Source organism: Dromaius novaehollandiae, chromosome 3 (assembly GCF_036370855.1).
Source record: "Dromaius novaehollandiae isolate bDroNov1 chromosome 3, bDroNov1.hap1, whole genome shotgun sequence".
NCBI classification, from domain to species: Eukaryota; Metazoa; Chordata; class Aves; order Casuariiformes; family Dromaiidae; genus Dromaius; species Dromaius novaehollandiae.
Window position 1 is genome coordinate 98,016,986 of NC_088100.1, and position 21,955 is coordinate 98,038,940.

Below are 21,955 nucleotides of genomic sequence, written 5' to 3' on the forward strand. Positions count from 1 at the left end.
CATACTGCTTGAGAGCCACAGATGATGTGCTTAAATATACACCAAGTAGCCAACAGTCATGCTTACTTAGTCTTAAAATTCCCATAAGTACTCGCACGGTTTTGTAACCATTCTACCTTACAAGCGGTTCATTCCAGATGGCATACTGTGCTTTTTAAAAGCCCCCCAATCAAAGTAATAAAAGTGACCATCGGTAAATAAAATGTGCTATGAACAGCAATTTACTCACTTGCCAGGAACTCAGGCCAAAATATGAAACCTGTGAATGAAATCCATACATGGTACATACAGATCCTGCCTAATAATGCCTGCACTCTCTCCAGTGAAAATTATGATTTCTAAAATCTGAGAACACATCAGATGACCAAGTTCAGCACACCAGCAAAAGTGATAGGAAGGGGGAGGACACAAGAGTTATTCTTGGACAGAAGGAAAGATTATTTGAAAACATGTAGTGTTCACAGCTTTTAAGTGCTAAAGCAAGCATTGTCGCACATTGGGATGTGGTACCCAGTACGCACACAAAACACATTACACCAAAACGAGGATGTTGTTAATAGAGGAAATGAGAGCTTGAAGACATGTGAAAAACTACTAATAGACAGGGCTATTACAAAAATAAGGAAATGAAATACCTTACATCCTTCCTTTAATGCTGCTCCTTAGTTTGATTGGGAGATCTTATGTTTGCTGTATACACTCACTAAATAACAAATCACTGATAGTTCAACTAGTATTTGTACCTACTGCAATATCGATACCCACCCTGAGAATAACCTCAAACAAGACTTTCAGGGTGATGCAATTCTTTCCTCTGAATTTAAAACAAAATGCGAAATGTAATGAGAGCTCATGCTACATTAGGAAAGTGAGACATTTGAAAGTCTCAGGGATGGGTCAGGGATGAGCTCATGGTGAGGGTTAAGAACTCATTTTTATTTCCAGCAGGCCATTTTAAAAGATGCTTCACACAATGACAGGGACTTAAGTAACAGAATTAGAATATCAAAAGGTGAAGTCTAAAAGAACACCAAACCTTTAAGCTGAGCATATCTGTGACCCACCCACCCCTCGGACCACTACAGCTGACAATAACACAGACATTCCCATGCTTTCTTGAAAGGGTAACACAGCAGTTATTTAGAGAGGATTAATCCCTTATGAACTATAAAACTATGAGCAAAATGGTAACTTCTCCAAGGTCTGAAGTTGTGATGGTATCTATTGTCTTGATAATTGATTGTTACTGGATTTGTATTTTATTTATTTTAATGAAAATTTCTAGCATGCATTTCTGAAAAAAACTGCTGGGACAAAAAGCATTACATCTGTATTTCTTTTTAAAAGCTCATACCATAAGCATCTTACATTTTATGCAGCTATTATGATAAAATCTCATTGCATCTGCAATTTGAAGCATCACTGCAAATCCTAAACTTGTCAAAGCAACTAATTATGTTTTGGGAGTTCAGTGTTGAGAACCTCACTGACACTGCTGGAACACTGAAAATATATCTTTTTAAAGCATTAAGGTTCATCATATGTCACCAGAGTCTGATAAATTTAATCATATTAAGCAAAACAATGTCTACAGGATTTATGTTCTACCATTTTCTCTCCATTTTTATGAGTAACTTGAACTGGAAAGATAAGTTTTAGGATTTTAGCAGCCATTAATCTGGCCTTGGATTATTTTACGACGCTGTAAGAGCAGCTCAACCTTCAGCGACCACAGCAGCACGAGCCTGGTACTTCGGCAGATGCGCCAAACGCAGGGCTCCTGGGGCACGGCCCAGCACTGGGCAACCATGGGAGGCCCCTGGCCTTCAGAGAAGATGTTAGGCTGCTGTCTGATGAGCACTTCAAGCAGATTTGGGCATTTTCTTTTTTGCCTTTACAACCCCTTTCTGTGCATTACAGCTCAGGGAGCTGCTCAGGGGCCCAGCACGGCTGAGAAAATTTCTCCAACAGATTAGTCCAACAAGCACAGTGCCAGCTGTAGGAAGGGGTAGGAAGGGATGCCCTGGATCATCCCATAGGGCAGCAGCCAACACGTCAGTGGATGGAACCACATCTTTTGTCTTCTCAATTACAAAGGAAATTGAGAGAGAAACAGCAGCCCAGCACATTGTGCTCCTCCCAACTGAGGTTCCACTAAGCAATCTAACTTGGTCTTCCTTCCTGAGATTGGGTTTGCGCCCCTCTGCTCAGCCAAGGTACCGGAGCGTGGAGTCCTTCACTGGGGCAACCAACTGCTTGATACCAGCCAAGATGCAGCATGCTTCACAGATAATTTGTTGACCAAAAAAAGCCGCTGAACAATAGGACAGAAAAGACTGCTTCAGCATTGGTTGCCCCAAAAAACTGAACACACGACACCCACCCCAAACGTACATGCTTTCAACCAGCAGTCTGGGGGGGTTTTCGGTGATAAGCATATAACTTTTTTCTCCAGAAGTGTTCTTCACTTACACATTGAAAAATATCTGCAGCAGAGCTCGAGCTGGGATCACCCCGGCAGGGCCAGGCCACGGTTATGACAACGCACAACACGAGATCTGTATCAGGACTGTGTTGCTCTGAGACATTACGGATTGTTATCTGGCAGCATTACTTGTAGTAATCAGTCAATTCTGACAGCTAATCTAAAGGTCCATACAGACTGTTGCTCAGAAGCTCAGCAGGTATTGCTAAGATCTGTTTTCAGATAACCCAACTATTTACCTACTCTACAAAACACATACCAAAAGCTGTGCTTTATCTCTTCGGCAGCGGGTCGTAGCTGAAGGAGAGCAAAGTGCAACTCATGGGCTCGTGGGGCCCAAAAGTCAAACTCAAACTCAAAACCAGCCTCATGTTTCAGATGGGGCACTGACCACATCCCAGCTCACAATACTGAACCACAATGAGCATTATTTAGATCGAGATGGAGCAATTGCAGGTAAATGAGGACAACTGCTTAAATTAAGCACTATTTCAAGCCTAGGGGACAAATATTGCCATCACGTGACCACAGTATTGCCAGTATGCATACCTACCCTGAGCATTTCGGCCACAAGCACGCTCAACTGTAAACAGTTGAAAGAGCAATGCTGAAAACTGTTGACAAATCCTGATTTTTATGATCTCATGCTACGTTACAACGTGGGCAATGGCCACTGACATTATCCGTGGGACCCGTGGTTAAAATCTCCAGCACTTCTTCAGGGCCAGACCTGCAGGCCACCAGGTTTGCTCCCGTAGCACTGGGTAGCACTGGCGCAGACCCCAGCAGGTTGGCGCTTTGAGGGCCTTTGTGGATAGGAACAATGCGAGAGCAGCCGCGTGGAGCAGGAAGATGGGTGTTGACCACCAAGCGCTGGGAAAAAAAAAAGCCGCTTTCAAAGGAAGGTCTTTGAAAACAGTCGTTACACCCCACCCAGCTATTTTCACTACAATATTTCAGTACATAAAAACAAGGCAGGGAAAATAAACAGCCAACCCTAAAATATGTCGCAGGTTCTCCAACCCCAGAAAAAATATCAGCAAGACATAACACCGCAGAAATCTTAACTGAACTCAACCATATAATTCAGGTCTACAAACATCCACCTTAACCTCCCCCCAGCACACGCTCTGCCTATGTGTCCCCTGTCGTGCTGTTAATGGTTATTCTGAGCAAGCAAGCAGTCTGTTAGACATCTTTATTTCCAGATTAAAGTAACCAATATTTAAAACTGTATTGACTTCTAAAAGATAGAGATCAGTTATAGGGAACATAAAGTAAATATATTGCTATAATTTTTAAAAATTATTATATGGGTGAATGCCCTTCTACAACACATTTCAGCTGTGATTCCTCTTGCTAATTTCACTAGTTAAAATGGTAGTTACAACTAATGAAATATTCAAGAAAAAACAGCTGCAAGACAAAACAGGAACAATAAAAACAATCCATAATGAAATGGACCTCTGCATTCAGTAGATATTCGAAGATTACACTTGGTCTTACTTGTTCTACATTACTCTTTTTCTTTTTCTTTAAACATATGAATGTTGCAGATGAATTCCTGGCCCTGTGGAAGTCAGTGATGAAATTATCGTAAAATGTAACGGAGGCCAGCATTTTACCCAGTCTTGTCCACATTGCAGTCAGTGAGGTTACTAACAGAGCAAAAGATGGAGCAGAGGGCACATCTCAGCCTTGGGAACACTGGAAAGGGTAGGTCTCCTCCTAAGACCCTGGGCTGCTCTGTGATGCCCTCAACGGCATTCTTACCCCCAAATTCAGTATATGAACAGGGCACTGCAAGGACAATGTTCCAGCCCAGAGAAAGAAATGTTCCCTAGGTCACTGCAGGCCTGTAACTCTAATTATTTTCTTATTGTATATATGTGTGTGTGTATAAATATGTATGTGTATATATCTATATCTTTGTGTGTGTGTATATATTTATGTCTTTATAAATATAATTATGTCTTCAATTTCTTCTGCTTTCACAGATAGGTCTTTCAAAGAAATAACCTCTGAATATTTGACACTTGCTGAACAATCCTGGGTGAACTCTAAGGAAAAAAATGTGCATGCAGTGTGTGCCAGGGAAATCTCTTCTGAGTAGCAGTTTGTTTACCAACATTTTTGAAGGAAATTCGGTTAGTTTGCCGATTATGGTACCTTGTTTCGGGCACAGGTTCTCTGTGGTGGGTGCTCTAAAGACTGCAGTGGTGGCATACACCAGCTCAAAACGCATGTTTTGTCCCCTTTAAAGGATGCTCAAAATAATCACCAAAATTACTTCACACCATTGCCTGTTGATAATGTGTCTTGTCCTTCTAAGTGTCAACATTTTCAGACACCATTGCTAATAAAGTTGAGAAAACAGCCCTTACAATTGAATCCTTATGAAATGAAGCCAAATCTTTACTTTTTGGGAACCTAACCGTTTTAATGTGTATCCAGTTGCATGGAATTTTATGGTTTCTTTCTCTGTCTCTTGGTCATTTGCAGCCATTCACAATAGGAAGATGGACATCCAGAGACTCAGAAAGACAGAGCCACTTTTCTGGTGAGGGAGGGAATAATAATTCTTAAGATTAACAATACAGCCATTCTAAATTTTGATTATTCCACCTAACAGTTTCTTTGACTACCTGAAACAACTATCAGGTGTAAATCCTGCAAGTCAGACTACATTTTTTTTGCCTTTTGGGGTGTGAGTTTTGCCTGTATAAGCAACCTGGGACATGGTTCTCGCTTAGTCCCTGCTTTATTTTTAGGGGGCGGCTATTTTATACAGTAGCTTTTTTAACTGTCAGTCTGTCTGAAATAGGCCATCAGGTAAGCTGAAACAGGGATAACCACATGGTGTGATTTTGATCTCTCATTACAATTTAATTCTGTCATTATTTTCAGCTGATAAAATAGAAGATTAGTAGCTTAGTTGGGGTAAATACAGTATATTCTCCTCTTACTGAGAGGGAAAATGATTGACTGAATTGAAGGTAAAGTATGCCTCAAAAGGTCAAACTACTTTAGTTATCTGGCTACAAAATGAGCAGTCACTTCAGTAAAGTTAGGGAATTCATCTAGATTTATAGCTAAAATCAGAATCTGGAGTCCCCTGTTTTAGGGGGATCAGTATCTCCCCACCACCACCTGCTTGAAGCTGATCAGCAATTCTCTCTCTGCCTGGCTCATTTAGGCAACAGCAGCGCTATACCAGCTTCTAGAAAGACTGAAGAAAATGGTGCTTTATTCCAGGATTTTCTATCTGTTCTTTTCGCATCCAGTTTTCTTAACATGTCATAGAAAGCAAGACGTTCCCCTTTGCTCTAACTTCAGGTTAAGCCCTTCAGGCTAATGTGAACTGTGACGCTGTACTTTGAACGTGAGCCAGAGCAGCCAGAGTCGTTCCCTGATGTTATCTTCCTGCATGACGGAAGCTGCACCCGAGATGAACTTAAGCAAAGCGTTCATCTTCACAAAAAAGTAGTGCAAGTCACTGAAAAGTTATTTATCTGAACAAAATTCTAAGCAAGTCTCCATAAAGCCTTTTTAGACGTACCCAGCGTGTCTGAACTGAGAGATTCCTTCAGTTGCTGACTAACCTGTGACCGACACTTCTGTGGCTGACCTGCCTCTCCATATCTCCTGCTGCAGCTGAGCATGAGAGGGACATCGAAACTGTAGTACTTGAGGAGGAAAAAATTGTGGCCTCTCCATACTCAATTGCAGCATTTCAAATATTTTAAAAATTAAGGCTTGGTTCAGCCAAACAATGGCCGCTAGCTCTTCCGACGCGTAACCCAGAACAATTACCCACTATACACAAACTTTCAGACACAACTGATAGCCACAGCTCAGTCTCAGCTGTAATACAAACCAAGTGGCTCGTTGCAGTCCTTCTCTTTTGCTGTCTCTTGCTTTATCTTTTTCTCTTTTTCAGCTGCTGCCTATCGACTCCTTAAGTTTCTATATGTCTACTGTCAAAGGATGGTTAACCTAAACAGTATGAAAAATGATGATGAATGGAAAGCAAAGCCAGGAAATGTTCACTACGTACACAAAGGTGAATGGCACACAGCCACATTTCTCCACATTTTCTCTGCTTTTTACTTTATAACCATGAATTAATAAATCAGTAGTTTGCTATTATTCCCATTTGAGCTTTCATTCTCCCCAAAGTTAAGCAAACAAAGCACACGTGTGTAGTTTGGGCCTCATTATCGTCTCCATCACGGTCCCATTACTCCAAAAAGGCAGGAGGTGGGAATCTAAAAATGGTAATAAATGGCATTTATGTGGTAGGTAAAACTCAGTTCTTCCACAAAAGGTAGATTTTTTGTTTAATTCAATACAATTCACAATAATCATCTTAATATTAGAAGTGCCTTACATTCTGTTAACAAGAGAGACATTACAGCCACTCAGATCCTGGACATACATGAGAACTATATGAAATATATGAGATATATGATATATATGAGTTATGCACAGTTCAGCATCAATAGAAAAACAGAACAAGTATGCAAAGAATAGCCATATTCTCTGCTCATGTGAATCAGCATAACACCATGGGCTTAACGGAGACACTCCGTTTCACATCTGCCAGGGTGTGGGATCTCGATTTTTCATTATTTTGATTCTAACTGTATAGCAGCCAAATTCCTGGCAAGAAAGCCCACGTTACGCACACTGAAATGCACGCAACTCTATCAATACATGCATAAGGGGTCACAAGAGTTACATAAAACAAATGATACTTCTCAAGGGAGGGGCGAGGGCCCACACTCATCCACTCTGAACCAGGAGTCTCAATAACTACCAGCACTGTTTTGCAAACATACCTTATGCCTCCTTACAGCAGTTTTTGGAAAATGCAACTTTTCCCCTCTTGTCCTTTTCCAAATTAAAGAACTTAATCATCTGAACTGAATGATTAAAAAACGACTGCTTTCTCAGGAGAAGTAGCAAGAAGAAATGAAGGCGGGGAAACGGGACAAAGCTACATACCCTACCGAAAAGGAGGACTTTGTCATTAGAAGACACAGCTTGGATGGTATAGAGGCCAAAGATGAGGTATGCCGAGAAACAATAGTACCGCAACCCCTGCAGGAAATGCTAGTGCAAAGGAGTCATGGAGCATGCACTGGGAGAGCACAATGTACCCATTTTGAAACAAGCTAAATCCAAAAAGTAACACTGCTTTCATTAATGTATTCTTTTGAATTGTATTCATACACCAGGGTAGTTAACTACATTTGTACAAAACACAACGCTTAGGCACAGAGTAGTGATGAAAAGATTTTTTATACCTTCATAAATGGAAAAAAAAGAGAAAGCCTCCTCACACAGAACATGAATAAATATTTAAATCTTTTATTGGAACAGTCATATATCACTGTGAAATGCATTTAAGATTAAGAAACTTTCAAAATCCAGTGGGTATGGCAAACTAACAGTGATAATTAGTTTTGAAAATTCAGTCCTCTGCACACCTATTGGAGTCAATATAAGTCATTTAAACATGATTTAAACTTGATTTAAGTGTAGTTTTTAGTCAATGGTGCATTTATGAAATAACTAACCTCAGAAAAATACACTTTATGGGTGTTCTATTCATTTGATTCACACACAAGTTTTTTTGATCTTATTCACTATTGTACATAATAATCACCAATATCAACTTTCCCCCCCAGTTCTTATTATCGTTTCCTCATACATGTAATGGACTTCCACCAATTTCTGTTAACCTTCCCACTAGCCTTTCAAAGAAAACTTGAAAACATTTGAAGAGAATCTTCAAGGACTCCAAAAAAACAACAGTCATTAGCAGAACAGACCCACACTGGTGAGCATTACTCCAACAGTTCCTCCACATTATATGAAGGTCCAATATTGCATGTCATTGACGAAAAATCAAATAGGTGACCTTTATGAACAATACTAAACAAAATACTATTATTTCCTGATAAATGTTTACCACAGCTGAGAAGAATTTGTTTAGCTTTAACTGAATTACAAATAATAGAGTTGGAAAAAGTTTCTGAACGTGCAGTGGGTAAAATTTTCCTAACAGCGTAACAAGGAACAGCAAAGTCCACTGTTCTATTGTATTTTCAGCTAAGATTCAAATTCAAGTGGAGGTAGGGCGTAGACCTCTGCCTCTGCAGACCCAGGGATTTTATTCATTATCATTATAGCATGTTTTATTAAAATCCTGAATGAATACACTTTCCACCTGAAGCTCTGGTCTACTAAAAGCTCTGGGAGGAGGATGAATTGCAGCATCAAACTCCTTCAGTCCAGAAATGACGAATGCCAGCAACTTGTCTAACCTGTAGATCAGAAGTTACAGGATTCACTTGAATTAATACCATTTGAATCTAAGCATTTATTTAAAAGAAAAATACAGTCAATTTAAGCACCTTTCAGGGATTGAGAACCCACTGTTAGTAGGTTGCTCTACTAGTCAGTTATCTTCTCTGACAAAATACTTGCATAAATTTTACCATTTCTCCTTAAGAATTAATTCTTATTGCCCATTTTTATAGGTCAGAAGTTATTTTGGGCATATAGGTACACCAACCCAATACCACTTGACTTTCATCCTCTATTTTATATTCTGAAAAAAACTTTTAACCAGCAGGTGTTCCATCACTGATATGTTCTGTGCAAAAACAATGTGCAAATTCAAAACAATCATTTAAAATGAGAAAACTTCAGGTTGAGTAGGAAAGAATGCAAAATTACAAACTGAAATCTGGCCAGAGGGGAGAGAAGAGACAGAGAAACAAGATAGATGAGCTATGGTGTTTAAATAACAACAAAGTTCCCAGAAAATACAGTGTTTGTTTTCTCTTCCTGCATTAGGTATGTGTCAGCCACAGCAAACCATTATTCAAGTGCTTTAGGAATGACACTGTTCCCTGGCACTCGCCGTCACAGAACTTTGCCAGGCAAGAACACTTCTACAGACACGTTGTTACAGACAGGAAAAAATCAGACAAGGGCTAAATGTAGTGGCTGAAAGCCTGTTGCCATATGACATCTTCCTAGTATTTACATGGGAAGGACTGAATTGCCATGGAACATACCCTCTGATTTAGGGTCTGATTTAGAGTCAGAATAGCTTTGCACAGCTGTTTTCCATACATGTCATTCTCATTTGGGAACTATAGCTACCTAAATGATCACCATGAAATATTAAACCCCTCACTTCCTAGTTTTAGTATTAAAAACACAACAGCAACAAAACAACTAGGAGGAACTTCCTTGCTGAGTAGGGCAGGATGTCCCATGCCTGCCCCACCAGCCTCCAGTTTAGAGCGCAGATGCCAGTACTAACGCTCAAATGTCCACACATGCAGAGAACTCAAAAACATGAAGGACAGCAAAAGCCACCAGAAACGCCGTAGGAACACTGTTATACTGAAGGAAGGGGACACAATGGAGCCCAGGATGAAAAACTAACTCGCAACACCACAAAGGAAAAGTTTCCTCTCCACAAGTCCCCCTCCAGAGGATCCAGGGGATGACATCTGTCCCTGGGATCAACTCTGACCTCAATACCTTGACTAAAAATGGAGTTACCTGATTCTCATGAATGAGGGATTAGATCACAGCTCTTCAAAATTATTTTTTTCAGATCATTTAGTCTTTTTTCTTGTCTCGCATCAATGCCGAAAAATCAGAAAGTACATTGCTCTCAAATTCTCTCCTGGGACACGTCACACTCCTTACATCAGACCAACTTCTAGCAGAGGCAATCACTGTTTGACATGGGAAGGAACATCCATGTTTCTGCATCAGCTCTGTTACCTGGCTGCCAAGAGGGCAGGGTAAAGGTTTAAAAATAGAATAGGTACAAACAATAATTTGGGGAGAACCTTTACCAAAACTAGGAAGTCTCCATGAAGAAGTAGCTAGTTCTACAAGCCAAAGAGATGCCCACAATTACAGAAAGCTGTGAAGATTTCACAAAATTTCATAGGGCAAGAATGAATGAATGTCTAACTAGCTCATGATATAGTATTTCTAGTATCTCGATAAAATTATATTCCTTTCTAGAAAAAAAAATAGAATTATTGAAGAGTATTGCAATGGATACCACTTTAAGGAAAGCAAGAGGGGCCACTAATGGAGTTTCATTAAGAGATATTCTCTACCATACAGAGGCCTGAAGCATGGAGAGAACTGGAAACTAGATTTTTATCAACCATCTCTGGATGAAGTAGATAACACCATTCAGAAAATGGCAGAAAGATTTGGGAGTGCTGTCAGCAGATTTGGAGAGGGGAATGGGAAAGGGAGACAACCAAAAAAAATCCCATGGGTGTAGAAAGACTTCAAAGGCATGGAAAATATTTTTAAGTGTAGACCTAGAATTAGATAAAGAAGGAAGCGGGAGCACTTTTTACCCTGAGCACTTTTCACGCTGCACCTCAGCAATTAGGTACAAGTGCGGCTGAAATAAAGGAGCATCTGGATTCTGTTAAGTTCCAGTTCTGCAAGCCCTGACCATCTTCATCAACCAAGCTTTGAGAGCAGTCAGTACGCTGTGGCGAGACTAAGTATGGCAAGAATAAATACCCCCAAATGATCAGAATTGGTGATAAACAAACATAGCCCATAAACTAACAGTGGTTGATAGTCAGCTGCTATCACAGACTTGACTCAAAAACAACAAAGCTTATGCCACTACGGACCATAAGCTGCTACGAGTGTCCTGGAATTCCTGTGTCAGTTGTTACAGCAATAATTCTTCACATTTATAGCTAATCATTATGCCACTAAACACAATTTTGAGGGACACTAAGCAAAATATACCTGGCTTTCAAACTTCCTCTATTTAAACAATATTGCAAAATAAGAACCCTATATTTTAATAGCACACCTTTTTTTTCCTTTTTACTAAACAATTCTAAGTTGCAGAGGCCATAAAGCATGACACATGGAATGCAGAAGAAGTAGACATCATACAGAAAGAAAGCTCAAAGTATTATAACATTATAAATTTACAACAGCAATATTCAGACAAAAAAATAGTAAAGCACTTCAGAACAATATGGGGCCATGTCATTTACAAGATTAACACAAAGGTTTTTTCAGATAAAGTACTCTTGAAAATTCTTACATGTGATATTTTATTCTACAGTACTTGTGAAAACCAAGATATTCATGCACATTAAAATATTACAATCATAGTAGCTTTGTATGTAGCTTTGTATCAGGACATCATACAAGTCTGTGCCTATAAGAAACTTTGACTAGCAGCAGCAGGACTGCGTGCTGCAGCTGACACTTCGCACTGATACGCAGACAAGAGGAGATACCCTAGATTCCAAGGTGCACTTGTCTTATATTTTGGGACAAGGAGAGTGACTTCATGTGCTTTCCTAGATTGCTTGGACCAACAAAGCCCTGACTTCCCAAGGACTGTAGCTATTGCAGTAACACAGAGAAATAATCATTAGCAGCAATAGCTGGAGAAGGGGCGCTGGAGAAAGGGCAGCTTTCCTGAAGGATGGTCCAAACCATTTAGGAATGCGACAGCCTAACTGTCCTTGACATTTTCAATCTGGCAAGCACCGTACGGCAGCATTCAGGCTGCAAACATAGACTACTCCTATGTCCTGCAGTTAAGAGTTCAGCAGTTGTTCCCTATTTAGTCATTCACAACTGAATGTCTTTAAATAAAATACTTCTTTCCAACTACAAATGTACTGATCAACATGTCCAGCTATAACATGAAAATAACCATCTTTAAAGTAGTCTATGGCTAGCGTTTTACCCTGGATACTATCTTCCTGTCATAAGAGTAATATCAATTCCGCGTATTAAAAAATGATGGCTCAATTTCAATAAAAGATAAAGCTGGTTTAAAAGGAAGTTAGAAGATTTAAAACTCTGTGTGTGTGTGCGTGCATGTGTGTGTTTGTACAGATTCATATACACACATTAGAATCACAATGCACATGCAAGACAAAAGTCTATATATTTTTCTTTTGTTTCTGAGCTTTTGTGAACAATCGGGACACGACTTCAAATTTCTCTCTGTACCTTAGAGTCAATAAACCTAATTAAAAAAGGAAAAAGGAAGAGAAAGACAGATACACAGAAAGACAGAAAAGTAAGAGTCTAACCTAAACACATGAATCCAAGAACTAGGGCTTTCAAAATAAACACCATATAACTCATGAAAAGTTTACAAGAGTTACCATTGCTGCAATAAGATAAAATATTTTCTCAGTTTTCATCATTAGCAGACACATTCCTTAAGTTAAGATGGATAAAGTTATACTGGTACAACAGTTCAAACTATCTACATGCTTTGACCCTGCAATATTATGGTACAGAAAAAGAGCAACAAAATAGTATTTACCCCTCAGAAAGGTAGAAAACCTGCTCGGATTAAGAATATCCCAATTTTATTGCTCTAAGCCAATACTGAAAAGGCCCTTGTCAGCATGGGGAGGGGGAGAAAACAACAAAAAACAGAGGACAGAAGTAGGTTACAAGCACTAGCAAACATTATCTGTTTAAACTGCTAATGGCAAGCTCTGTTGTTATATTTTTATCATTGCTTTTCTGCAAATTACTTTTATCAGTGATAATTTAGCTTTTATTTCATTATCTAGCATAGCAGACAAAAGAAAAACAGATTTGTTTTACAGCAGCTCCAGCACTTGTTCTGTCCATTAACATTGACAGATGAAGGTAAATTAAAGCTCGTAGACTACATTTTCAGCATACGTGGTACTGAAACCTCTGTATCTAACCAATGTGTGTTTCTAAAGGAGAACAGAGTGCATGCTAATGCTTTTATTCGCTCCACACAGTTAATGGAAGTTTTCATATTCTAAAGAAAACGACATAGCCTGTTCTCATATTTTTCCCCATTCACTTCTATCTGCCTCCAAAAAACATCTAAGTGTAAACAGGGAGAATCAATATTTTAAACAAGAAATTAGATTTCAGTCAGCTGAACAGTGAAATAGTGCTTCCTTTCCTCCCAGTTTTCTTAAGACCACAAACCCACAGGGAAGTTGTGCTTGATTAAAATATTAAATATGCGTTAAGAACCCTTTTTTTAAGGACATTATGTTCTTCCAGTGCTGTTCTTCATTCTCCCTTTTGTTTTCCTAGTTATGTTTTAAGCCATGTATTTACTTTAATAGAAGTAAACAGATTGCTTTATAACTTTAATAATAAACTTATTTATAGAAGCTAATGTAACTAAACAGCTGTTCTGGGCATAAGGTGGCCTTTCCATTTAAGCAATAGTATAATGGCTTTGATTACAAACAATTTTGAAAGAAAAACAACAAAACATTGTTCACTGTTCTAAAAATGCAACTAATAGTGGTCATCTTCTTGAGTAATAAAGTCACTTCTCTTCTTGAATGAAATATCCTTTCACCTCCACTTAAAAAAAAAAAGCCTCATTAGCAAAATAAAATTTCAAAAACTTGTGAACTTACAGTCGGATGTTCTGAGTTGCTTTGACAACCTAGACTATCATTAAAACATTAACTCTTTAATTCTTTACATTTGGAAAGTCGTGATTTGTGATACAAAGACTATGTAAAAAGGTTCTTTCTCCAAGGCAACAAATAATGTCATCACTGGTTGCTTACTCCCAAATCGCCATCACAGCCCAAGCACAAACACTTTCTAAAACAGAATTCAAAATTAAAAGCTAGTGTCAAAGTATTTCAAATAAAAGCATTTTTCTATGTAGTAAAAGTAATAGTTCTGCTACCATAATTTTTTAATGAGTATTCAGCTTTGTGACAAATTACCTACTGATACTTGTCAAAAGCTAGTGCTCTTTCCTTTGCTAATAAAAAACTTCATTTTTCTTAGAATGACTTTTTAAGTCTAAGATAAATTTAGCTTAGTTTTTATGTCCCTTCTTCAGGGATCATTACATGACCAATTACAAAAAGAAATTTTTCTGCCCGGGGGAGGTCACATTGATGAAAATAGATTGATATTAAAGTACATGGAAATCTGGAAGAGCAAGAAAATACTTCTTGGACTCCAACCAAGGCAATTTCAAAGCACAAACATGAATATAATTTAATGATTTCCTTACAAGCAGGCTCCCAAAGTAATGATTCAGGGCTCCCAAAGTAACGATAAAAACTAAGTCTCAGAGAATGTATTTTAAGAGGACCTTTACTGAGAGCAGGGAGGAGGAAGAACATGTTAGCTGAATATTTTTAACCAGCTTTCTGCAGATGGGTCTAAATCAAGCTCTTATGATTCTTCCCTGTCATAACCCACTACCAAGGTCAAAGGTTGAAGCTTTCCCAGAGGTTCACTGTGCATAACAAACACTAAAAATTCCCCAAATTTAGTTTATATATAACAGCCCAAGTGCTCTAGCCATTTACATCCCATACAGTCCCTTTGGTATTGAGCAGGGCCTAAGTAGGGCAGATACATGCACGAAATCTTCACATTTTCAATTCGTTTCTTTATTCATGCCTGTATTAGTTACAGTGTTTCTTACACTCTTTAAAACATGCTATGAGGGAACAACCAAACAACTCCTCTGCTGCAAACATTTAAATATTTTGTCACAAATAGTGTATATTTGGCCTAATGTAATAAAACTATTAGTGACCTGTATTTAAGCATTACAGAAGGACTTGGGGGTACTCAATTTTTTTGTTTTAATTACAGTTCTTAATGAATAATTTGAGCATGTGAGCTCTCCATGCAAGACTGGAAGAATAAGTTGAACATCCTATGGCTAACCTAGGGAAAGTCTGGGGGCTTATATTCTGTGGGAGCATGGCCACCCTAAGTCCTTGGCTCTTATGCCAGGTATCTGACAAGTATGCTACTCATACTATAGTATGCTCTATAATTTATCTTAAAACAAACAGCAGGGACACTGGTAGGACAGGGAAGGCTGCTGACTGAGTGTGTCAAACTGCGTAGGAAGTTTTTGCTCCAACTGGAGTCAGGACTCATTCTTCTAAAACTCCTTCCTATCAAATATCAAAACCAATTATCGAACTTTTTCTTCAACTTTTTGAAATGCTTTGACAAATAGAAGCTGATATACTGGAGCAAGTTCCAAAAGGAGGGACCAGAACAACCAAAGTCTGGAAGACATACCTCAAAAAGGGAAAGAGAAATTATTTAATTTCACAAGACATTGTTTTCAGCAGCAAGCTCGATTTAAGTTTTTTCTGCCCCAAACCGTCCATTCTTAAAGACACCATTGCACACACCATACAGCCCGACCAGGATCAGGGAAGAGTAAGAGGGCCAGAGGATGCAAGCCTATTGCTCGGGTCCCTCTTGTCCCGGCCACCCACTGCCTGACTCGTTTGCAGCGGGCACGTGGGCTCTGAGAGCGGGTGCTGCAGGAGTCACTGTCAAACACCTGAAGGTTAAAGTCTTAACAATATGATGTGAACAAGAATTTTCCTTTGGTTGTTTTTCTGAATACAGCAGCCACCAGTAAACCTATCCTTTTCACACTCGGTCGATCTTTGACATCGCTGTGCCCTATGAATATTCAGAACTTGTTTGGCACATGGTGATGCTTCAAAAACAAGAACAGCTTTGTAATTATGGTTTTGTTTTGTACACAAGTAGCAGTAATCACAAAATATATTTAATGTTATTTGCTGGATATGCAGTTCTATCTAGCATACACACGTCTCTCTTTTAACCAGACCCTAATTCCCCACATTGGCTACCCTAGCGCTCCCCAAGCTTTTTGGGGTGCTCAGCAGCACCATTTGCTCTTCTCTTCGCTCCCCACCTCCACCAGTGTCCTCCTGGCTGTCGGTGCCTCATTTCTTCTGCTGCAATATCTGCAATATCGATACCAGTCTCCATCGCAGACTTTACACTTCCCAAGTAACAATACAGAAGAGTCTTGGTACTAGCATATGCTATATGCCCTCAGTCCCTTATTAAAGTCACCTCGCAGGAAGCAAGTGCCAACTACAGCTTTCCACATATAAGGCTCTGTCCTGGAGACCCTGTTATTAAATCATTAGGCTTCACCTTCATTTTACCTATGTTTCCTGTATTCAAGTTCTGCCTGATATAGACTACTATTTCACCCCCATGCTGCAATTTATTACAAAGTAAGTATTTCACTCTATTGATTTAACAGCAACAAACAACCGAGAGCACCAATTTCTAAGCCACAGGAAACTAGTTTAATAATTATTGCAAAGGTTAACAACAGGGTCCCCGTAATCCTTGCAAAAATCTGTTTGTTCATGGTTCTTGTTCAGTCACTAAAACAAGATTTTCAAAGAGCCCTAAATGTTGTTTTCTCTGCCTTCCAAGGCTATAACCCTGTACCCTAATGATGCTCCAGTTTATCAGGGGATGATGCTAGCCATGGCTAGTATCTTATCTCTGTAATCCCCCAGGGTTAGACCAAGGCTGGAGTTGTCCTAAGGGATGTAAAATGTGCTTTTCTGTGGAAAAATATACATGCCATTTGCAGAAGAGGAGGAATAATTGGAATAGAGTTACTATGGCTGCTAGTGGCAAATGTTTATTTTCTGGAAAACAAGCAAAGCAAAAGCAATAAAAATAGTTATTTCATAAGTGCCCTTTTTAACCATTGAACTGAAAGTTGATTCATATACATAAAGATTCATATGCATATAAACACAAAATATATATAATGATGAAGATGTCTGCTTAAAAAGTATGTAAGACCACTGAAATCAGGTGGAGGTTTTTTTGGCTGATGATTTGGATAGAGCCAAAGTAAAGCTGACTTGCCTCTTAGGGTGATTTGTGACCCTACTTCTGCAATCTTTTCTACCCTCTTGTAGTACCCTCACCCCCACAAGAAAGCACAGGGACAGCCCTGCCAGGCCAGGCAAAAGGCTGATGTCGCCCAGGGTCCCATTTCCAGCGGCAGATGCCTAGAGAAGGACACAGCAACAGAGTGGCGCTTCCCCACAATATTCCCCCAGCTCCACGTGGCTGTCCGCAGCCCGTCACCTGAGTACACCTAAGCATCAGCAAAGCCCTTTGACATTAAATCCTCTGGTAGGCCGGCATGAGGGGCAACAGAGCTGAAACCACTGTTATGGCTTTCTTCAGAGCTAATGGTCCTGTGCCACCAGCCCTCCCACATAGCAGGTAATCTGCAGCAGCGGTGGCAGCAGACACGTGCCGGTGGGAAGGACTCTTGGAAAGGGCAGAGCCCCCATGTCGCTCCCTTCCCGTGCCTCAGGTGGCACAGGTACCGCACACGCCACCGCAGTCCAGGGGAAAACTTTGCCAGGCACAAGTAAGCAACAGAACTAAAAAAGAAGTGTACTTCTCTGCCGCTGTTTAAACTCATATTGCATAAAACTTTTCCTTTCCTTTAAAGATGCTCCTACGCTTAGATGTTAGAGGAAACAGATTATTTTTTCTGATTAGGGAAACCCGTGTGCAAAATTTGTGAGATGTCATTGTTTTTTCTGGGACTTTTTTTGTCGATATTTCAAAAAGGCCTACTTTTATAATTTGATTCTGGACTTCCTACATCATTCCCTAATGCTTTTAAAGCCACAAACAAGCAAACAAAAACCAATGTGCTGTAACTAGCAAGAACATTTACCATTAATTTCTGCTTGATTTGGCAGATCTGACAGTCAAGAGATTTCCAGATCTCTATTTTGGGTATTCTGGTTGAGATTGCACCTCCTCACCATAGCATTCACCATTTTTTAATATTAATTTTACAGTTCCTTCATTTCGTTTTTTCAAACCATATCAATTTAAGCTTTCTAACCATACATAAATAGACAAATGTAGTAATTGCTGCTAGTAAGACCTATTCTCTAAAAGGTTAAGTATACTCCATTACTACCTCAGACAGTAGGAGAAGCTGTTCCAAAACTCCTGAGGTCCTCAGCTCTTAACATGACTAGATTTTATGGTATACAATAAAAGTATTCGTACACACCTACCACATTCCTTTATGTGCACGGATCTCTAATTACACCACACGAGTTACAATACTGCATGACACATGGCGTATTTTGCAGTGACATCACGAGTTTGGTTGTCTCTGCTGACAGACTGCAGCCTAGAGGCAGGTTTCATAAAAAGAGTATCTAAAAAAAGTCACAAGTATTTCAGGCTCCCCTCTGCACAACACATATGAAGAGGTTTACAGATGTTGCCTACTTTGTCAGCTGCAGAATGCAGTTCACAAAAAATGCTCTAATACTCTTCGGCGCCATAAAGTATAACCCAATTTCTAATGTTTCCAGACAGTCTTTATACTGCCTTTCCTTAGATAAAAACTTATTCTTGCTCCTGTAAAAGTTTAGCCTGAGAAATAGTAAGCAAGATCTTCAGCTCCATGTACTGACTGGCGTATAGCACTAAAAACACCCAGCGTTAACCAAGCTGCTCCCTTCTCCCTTTATCTGCGAGCGCAGGCATTTTGAAAGCGCCTATCTGCCCTAACATGTCCTTCAAAGGAGCGTGGTATCTCATGGTACCAAAAGCTGAGTGACGGAGACTACTACCCCTCGCAGATATCTATCGCTCCCCTCCTGCAGCGAGACATGTGTGGATTGGCGATCGCGGTCCTTAACGCCAGCCTGCACAGAGCTCAAGACGCAGACACGCACTCAGCCACATAAGCAACACAGGGTGTTCCCCAGCTTCAAAAGTAGATTACCGTGTACAGCTACATGCTTGTTTACTTGACCGAGATCCATATTTAGACATGTATACAAGCGCCCAATCCTGAGCTGTTTATTCAGACAAAACTCCCACCGAACGCATCGGGCATCTGTCCGGGGACGCAGCTGAGGATTAAACACTTAAATGTTCTGAAGCAATCATTTTCACGCTTCTAAATCATTGAATAAAAAAAGAAAAATAAGAAAGAAAAGCAGGGACAACATGACTGTGGACTTCTCAAGATACTCTGCTAAATTTTGTTTCAGACAGCACTTGTATCTCTCTAACATTGCTGATACATGTTGTAGAGCTCATTTAGAAGCAGAGGATTGTAATTCTTTACTGTGGTTGAGCTAATCTATTTTGAAGGAGTTTCTAACCCCCTTTATTCTGCATGCTGAATAAATTTCCAACTCTGTGACTTCAAAAAGATTTTTTTTTCCTGAAATCTTTTAAAAAAACTGGCTTATGTAGTATAGATAAACACTATTTAAAAGAAACATTGTCAAATCCTAAAATTCACCCCAAACCACTTCTATTTAGAATGGCAGTCTCTATTGATTGCAGACTATGATCTCCAGCTCTCTTAGCTATGCTCAGTGCAATATTTTTTGTATTTCTCACCCTTTTCCCTCTAGTCTTGGGGCCAACCCCACATCACAATGCGATTCATATCTGTACGACTTATCCAGGACTCCAAAAACATCAATGAGAAGCTGGTTTAATATTGGCATAAAAAGGAAGTGGCATCTACATCACCTGCAAAAAGTGGTCATACAAACCCCATCTATTTGGCATCCATCCCACCAGAGTTGCATGGTCAGGCTGTACCACAAACTCTAGCTTTGTACCCATCTGCCAAAAATGTAGTATATTCATAAAGCCCTCCCAGAAGTGCTGATATTTGATAATACCGTAAAACAGCCTGCTGGATATCAGTAGTATTACCCTGTATTACTTTGACAATTTTCCAAGCATTTTATTACCTAGACAAAGTAATTAATATTCTGACCCTATGAATACAAGGTCCTCAGGCAATTTCAAATGACCAATTTTTTCTTCCAGAGAAGCTGCCTCATAACACACATTAACCTGCAAAAGTGAATTTTCCATTAAATTAATCAGATTAATAGTGTGTGTTGCAAGAAGACACGTGTAGGCAGCATGAACTTTTTTATGTCAAAGTTACTATGACAACTGGATAACCTGGATTCATGGAAGAGATGATGGTATGAGGCGATTTAAACAAAATCTCACCTAACTGTGATGACGAATTAGTCATTCCCTTAAAATAATTCTTCTATCTCTTTGCAGCAGATAACATTCAACTGAAAAATCATACAAAATCTGAGAACTGTAATACACAAATCAGTAAAGTCTACTGAGTAAATATACAAACATACTGAAACAACTAATTTGCAATCTTTACTATTCAGCTTTTTTAAATCATGCCAGGAATGGGGTTGCCAAAGAACGTGAATAACAGTTTGAAAATTAAGTTTAGAAAAGGGAATTCTAGAAAGTGTCATGTTAGATGAGTGTTTTTTTTGAAAATGAGTTACTGAAAAAGTTCAGTAATAACAGGCAGTGTTATATGTATACACATATGTGCAAACATAAATATTAAAAAGTTATCAGTGTAAAAGCAGATTTAAGTCACACAAGCTGCTATGAAATTCACTTCCAAAATAGATATAAAAATAATCGAAGTTAATAAACAGCAAACATTAACACAACATTTGCTTCAGCAGCAATGCAAAATGAGTGCATATTTTAACAGCAGACAACTGCAGAAGCAATTTGTGTGGAAGCATTAAACACTGGTAGAATGAAACGACTATTTTCCTGAATACCTAGATTTACTGTGCTTGTTTTAAAATTAATATTCAAGATACCTGGAACAAGGTATTTCAAGGCAAATACACGGATTTTGGGCTGTGCAACTCCTAGCAATACTGAGCATTTCATAGCACTCTGAAAAAGTACTCCTTCGTTAATGTGCTGCCTGAGGTGCTGTCTCCCCTCTTAATTACTGTGTGCACTCGTTAGAGAGAACCTAGACCAACGGCAAGGCATAGGGAAAGGCGTAGTCCATCCGCAGCTTTGCCTCGCACTTCTCTCCTCTCGGAGCCGAGGCTGCCACCTTTACGGCTGTCCGACGTGCCCGCGCCAGCGTGCGCCCGCTCAGCCCGGCGTTCCCGCGCCCGTTGCCACTGGACCCACTCACGTGACCGAGGCGGCTCCCCGGCATGCTTGCAGGCCGGGGCTGTCAGAGGCAAGCTGTGTAACTGGGCAGTGACCAGACCGAGTCACAGTTATACAAGAAGCAAGGAAATATTATGCAAGACCACAGGAAGCGAGAGGAGACAGTATTCTGGGCAGGCCTGGCAAGGAGTCTGTGTGAACTGCCGCTAACAAGCGCAGCGCGGTGCCTGGCGCCAAAGCCAGCAGAGAACGTTCCCAGCGCTGCAGAGGACAACGCTCCACATGTTTTTGCCAGTGGGCCAGGTTCCAGGACGCCATGTACCTGATGAAACGCAGATAAACCCAGGTCTTATTTTTCACCAAGTCTTCATTTATTTTTAAAATTTTGAGCGTATTTTTGTCCAGCATTTGTTAGAAGTGGCAAATGGTTTGTTTTCATGGCTTTGCTAATAGACCGCTTGTTCTTGAGCTCCCTATAATTTCAACTACAATAAGTGACCTACAAAGAAAGTGTTTGGCAGCAGCCTCATTTTTTCCAAGCATCTTGCCCATCTCTACCTCAAGACACTCTGCTAATAGGATATG

The 21,955-nt window shown here is 39.7% G+C and overlaps 1 protein-coding gene across 3 annotated transcripts in view; it reads right to left on the reverse strand.

Moving 5' to 3' along the window:
- EPAS1 (endothelial PAS domain protein 1) overlaps positions 1–21,955 on the reverse strand; it is a 79,160-nt gene that overhangs the window by 41,733 nt on the left and 15,472 nt on the right. Inside the window, exon 1 of one of the 3 annotated variants that reach the window (XM_064509567.1) lies at positions 18,439–18,458. The exons of the other annotated variants lie outside the window; for them this stretch is intronic. Within the exon in view, the coding sequence (XP_064365637.1) occupies positions 18,439–18,443 (5 nt within the window). The 5' untranslated portion in view covers positions 18,444–18,458. Of the gene's footprint in view, positions 1–18,438; positions 18,459–21,955 lie in introns of those variants that run through there. 3 annotated transcript variants of the gene reach the window in all.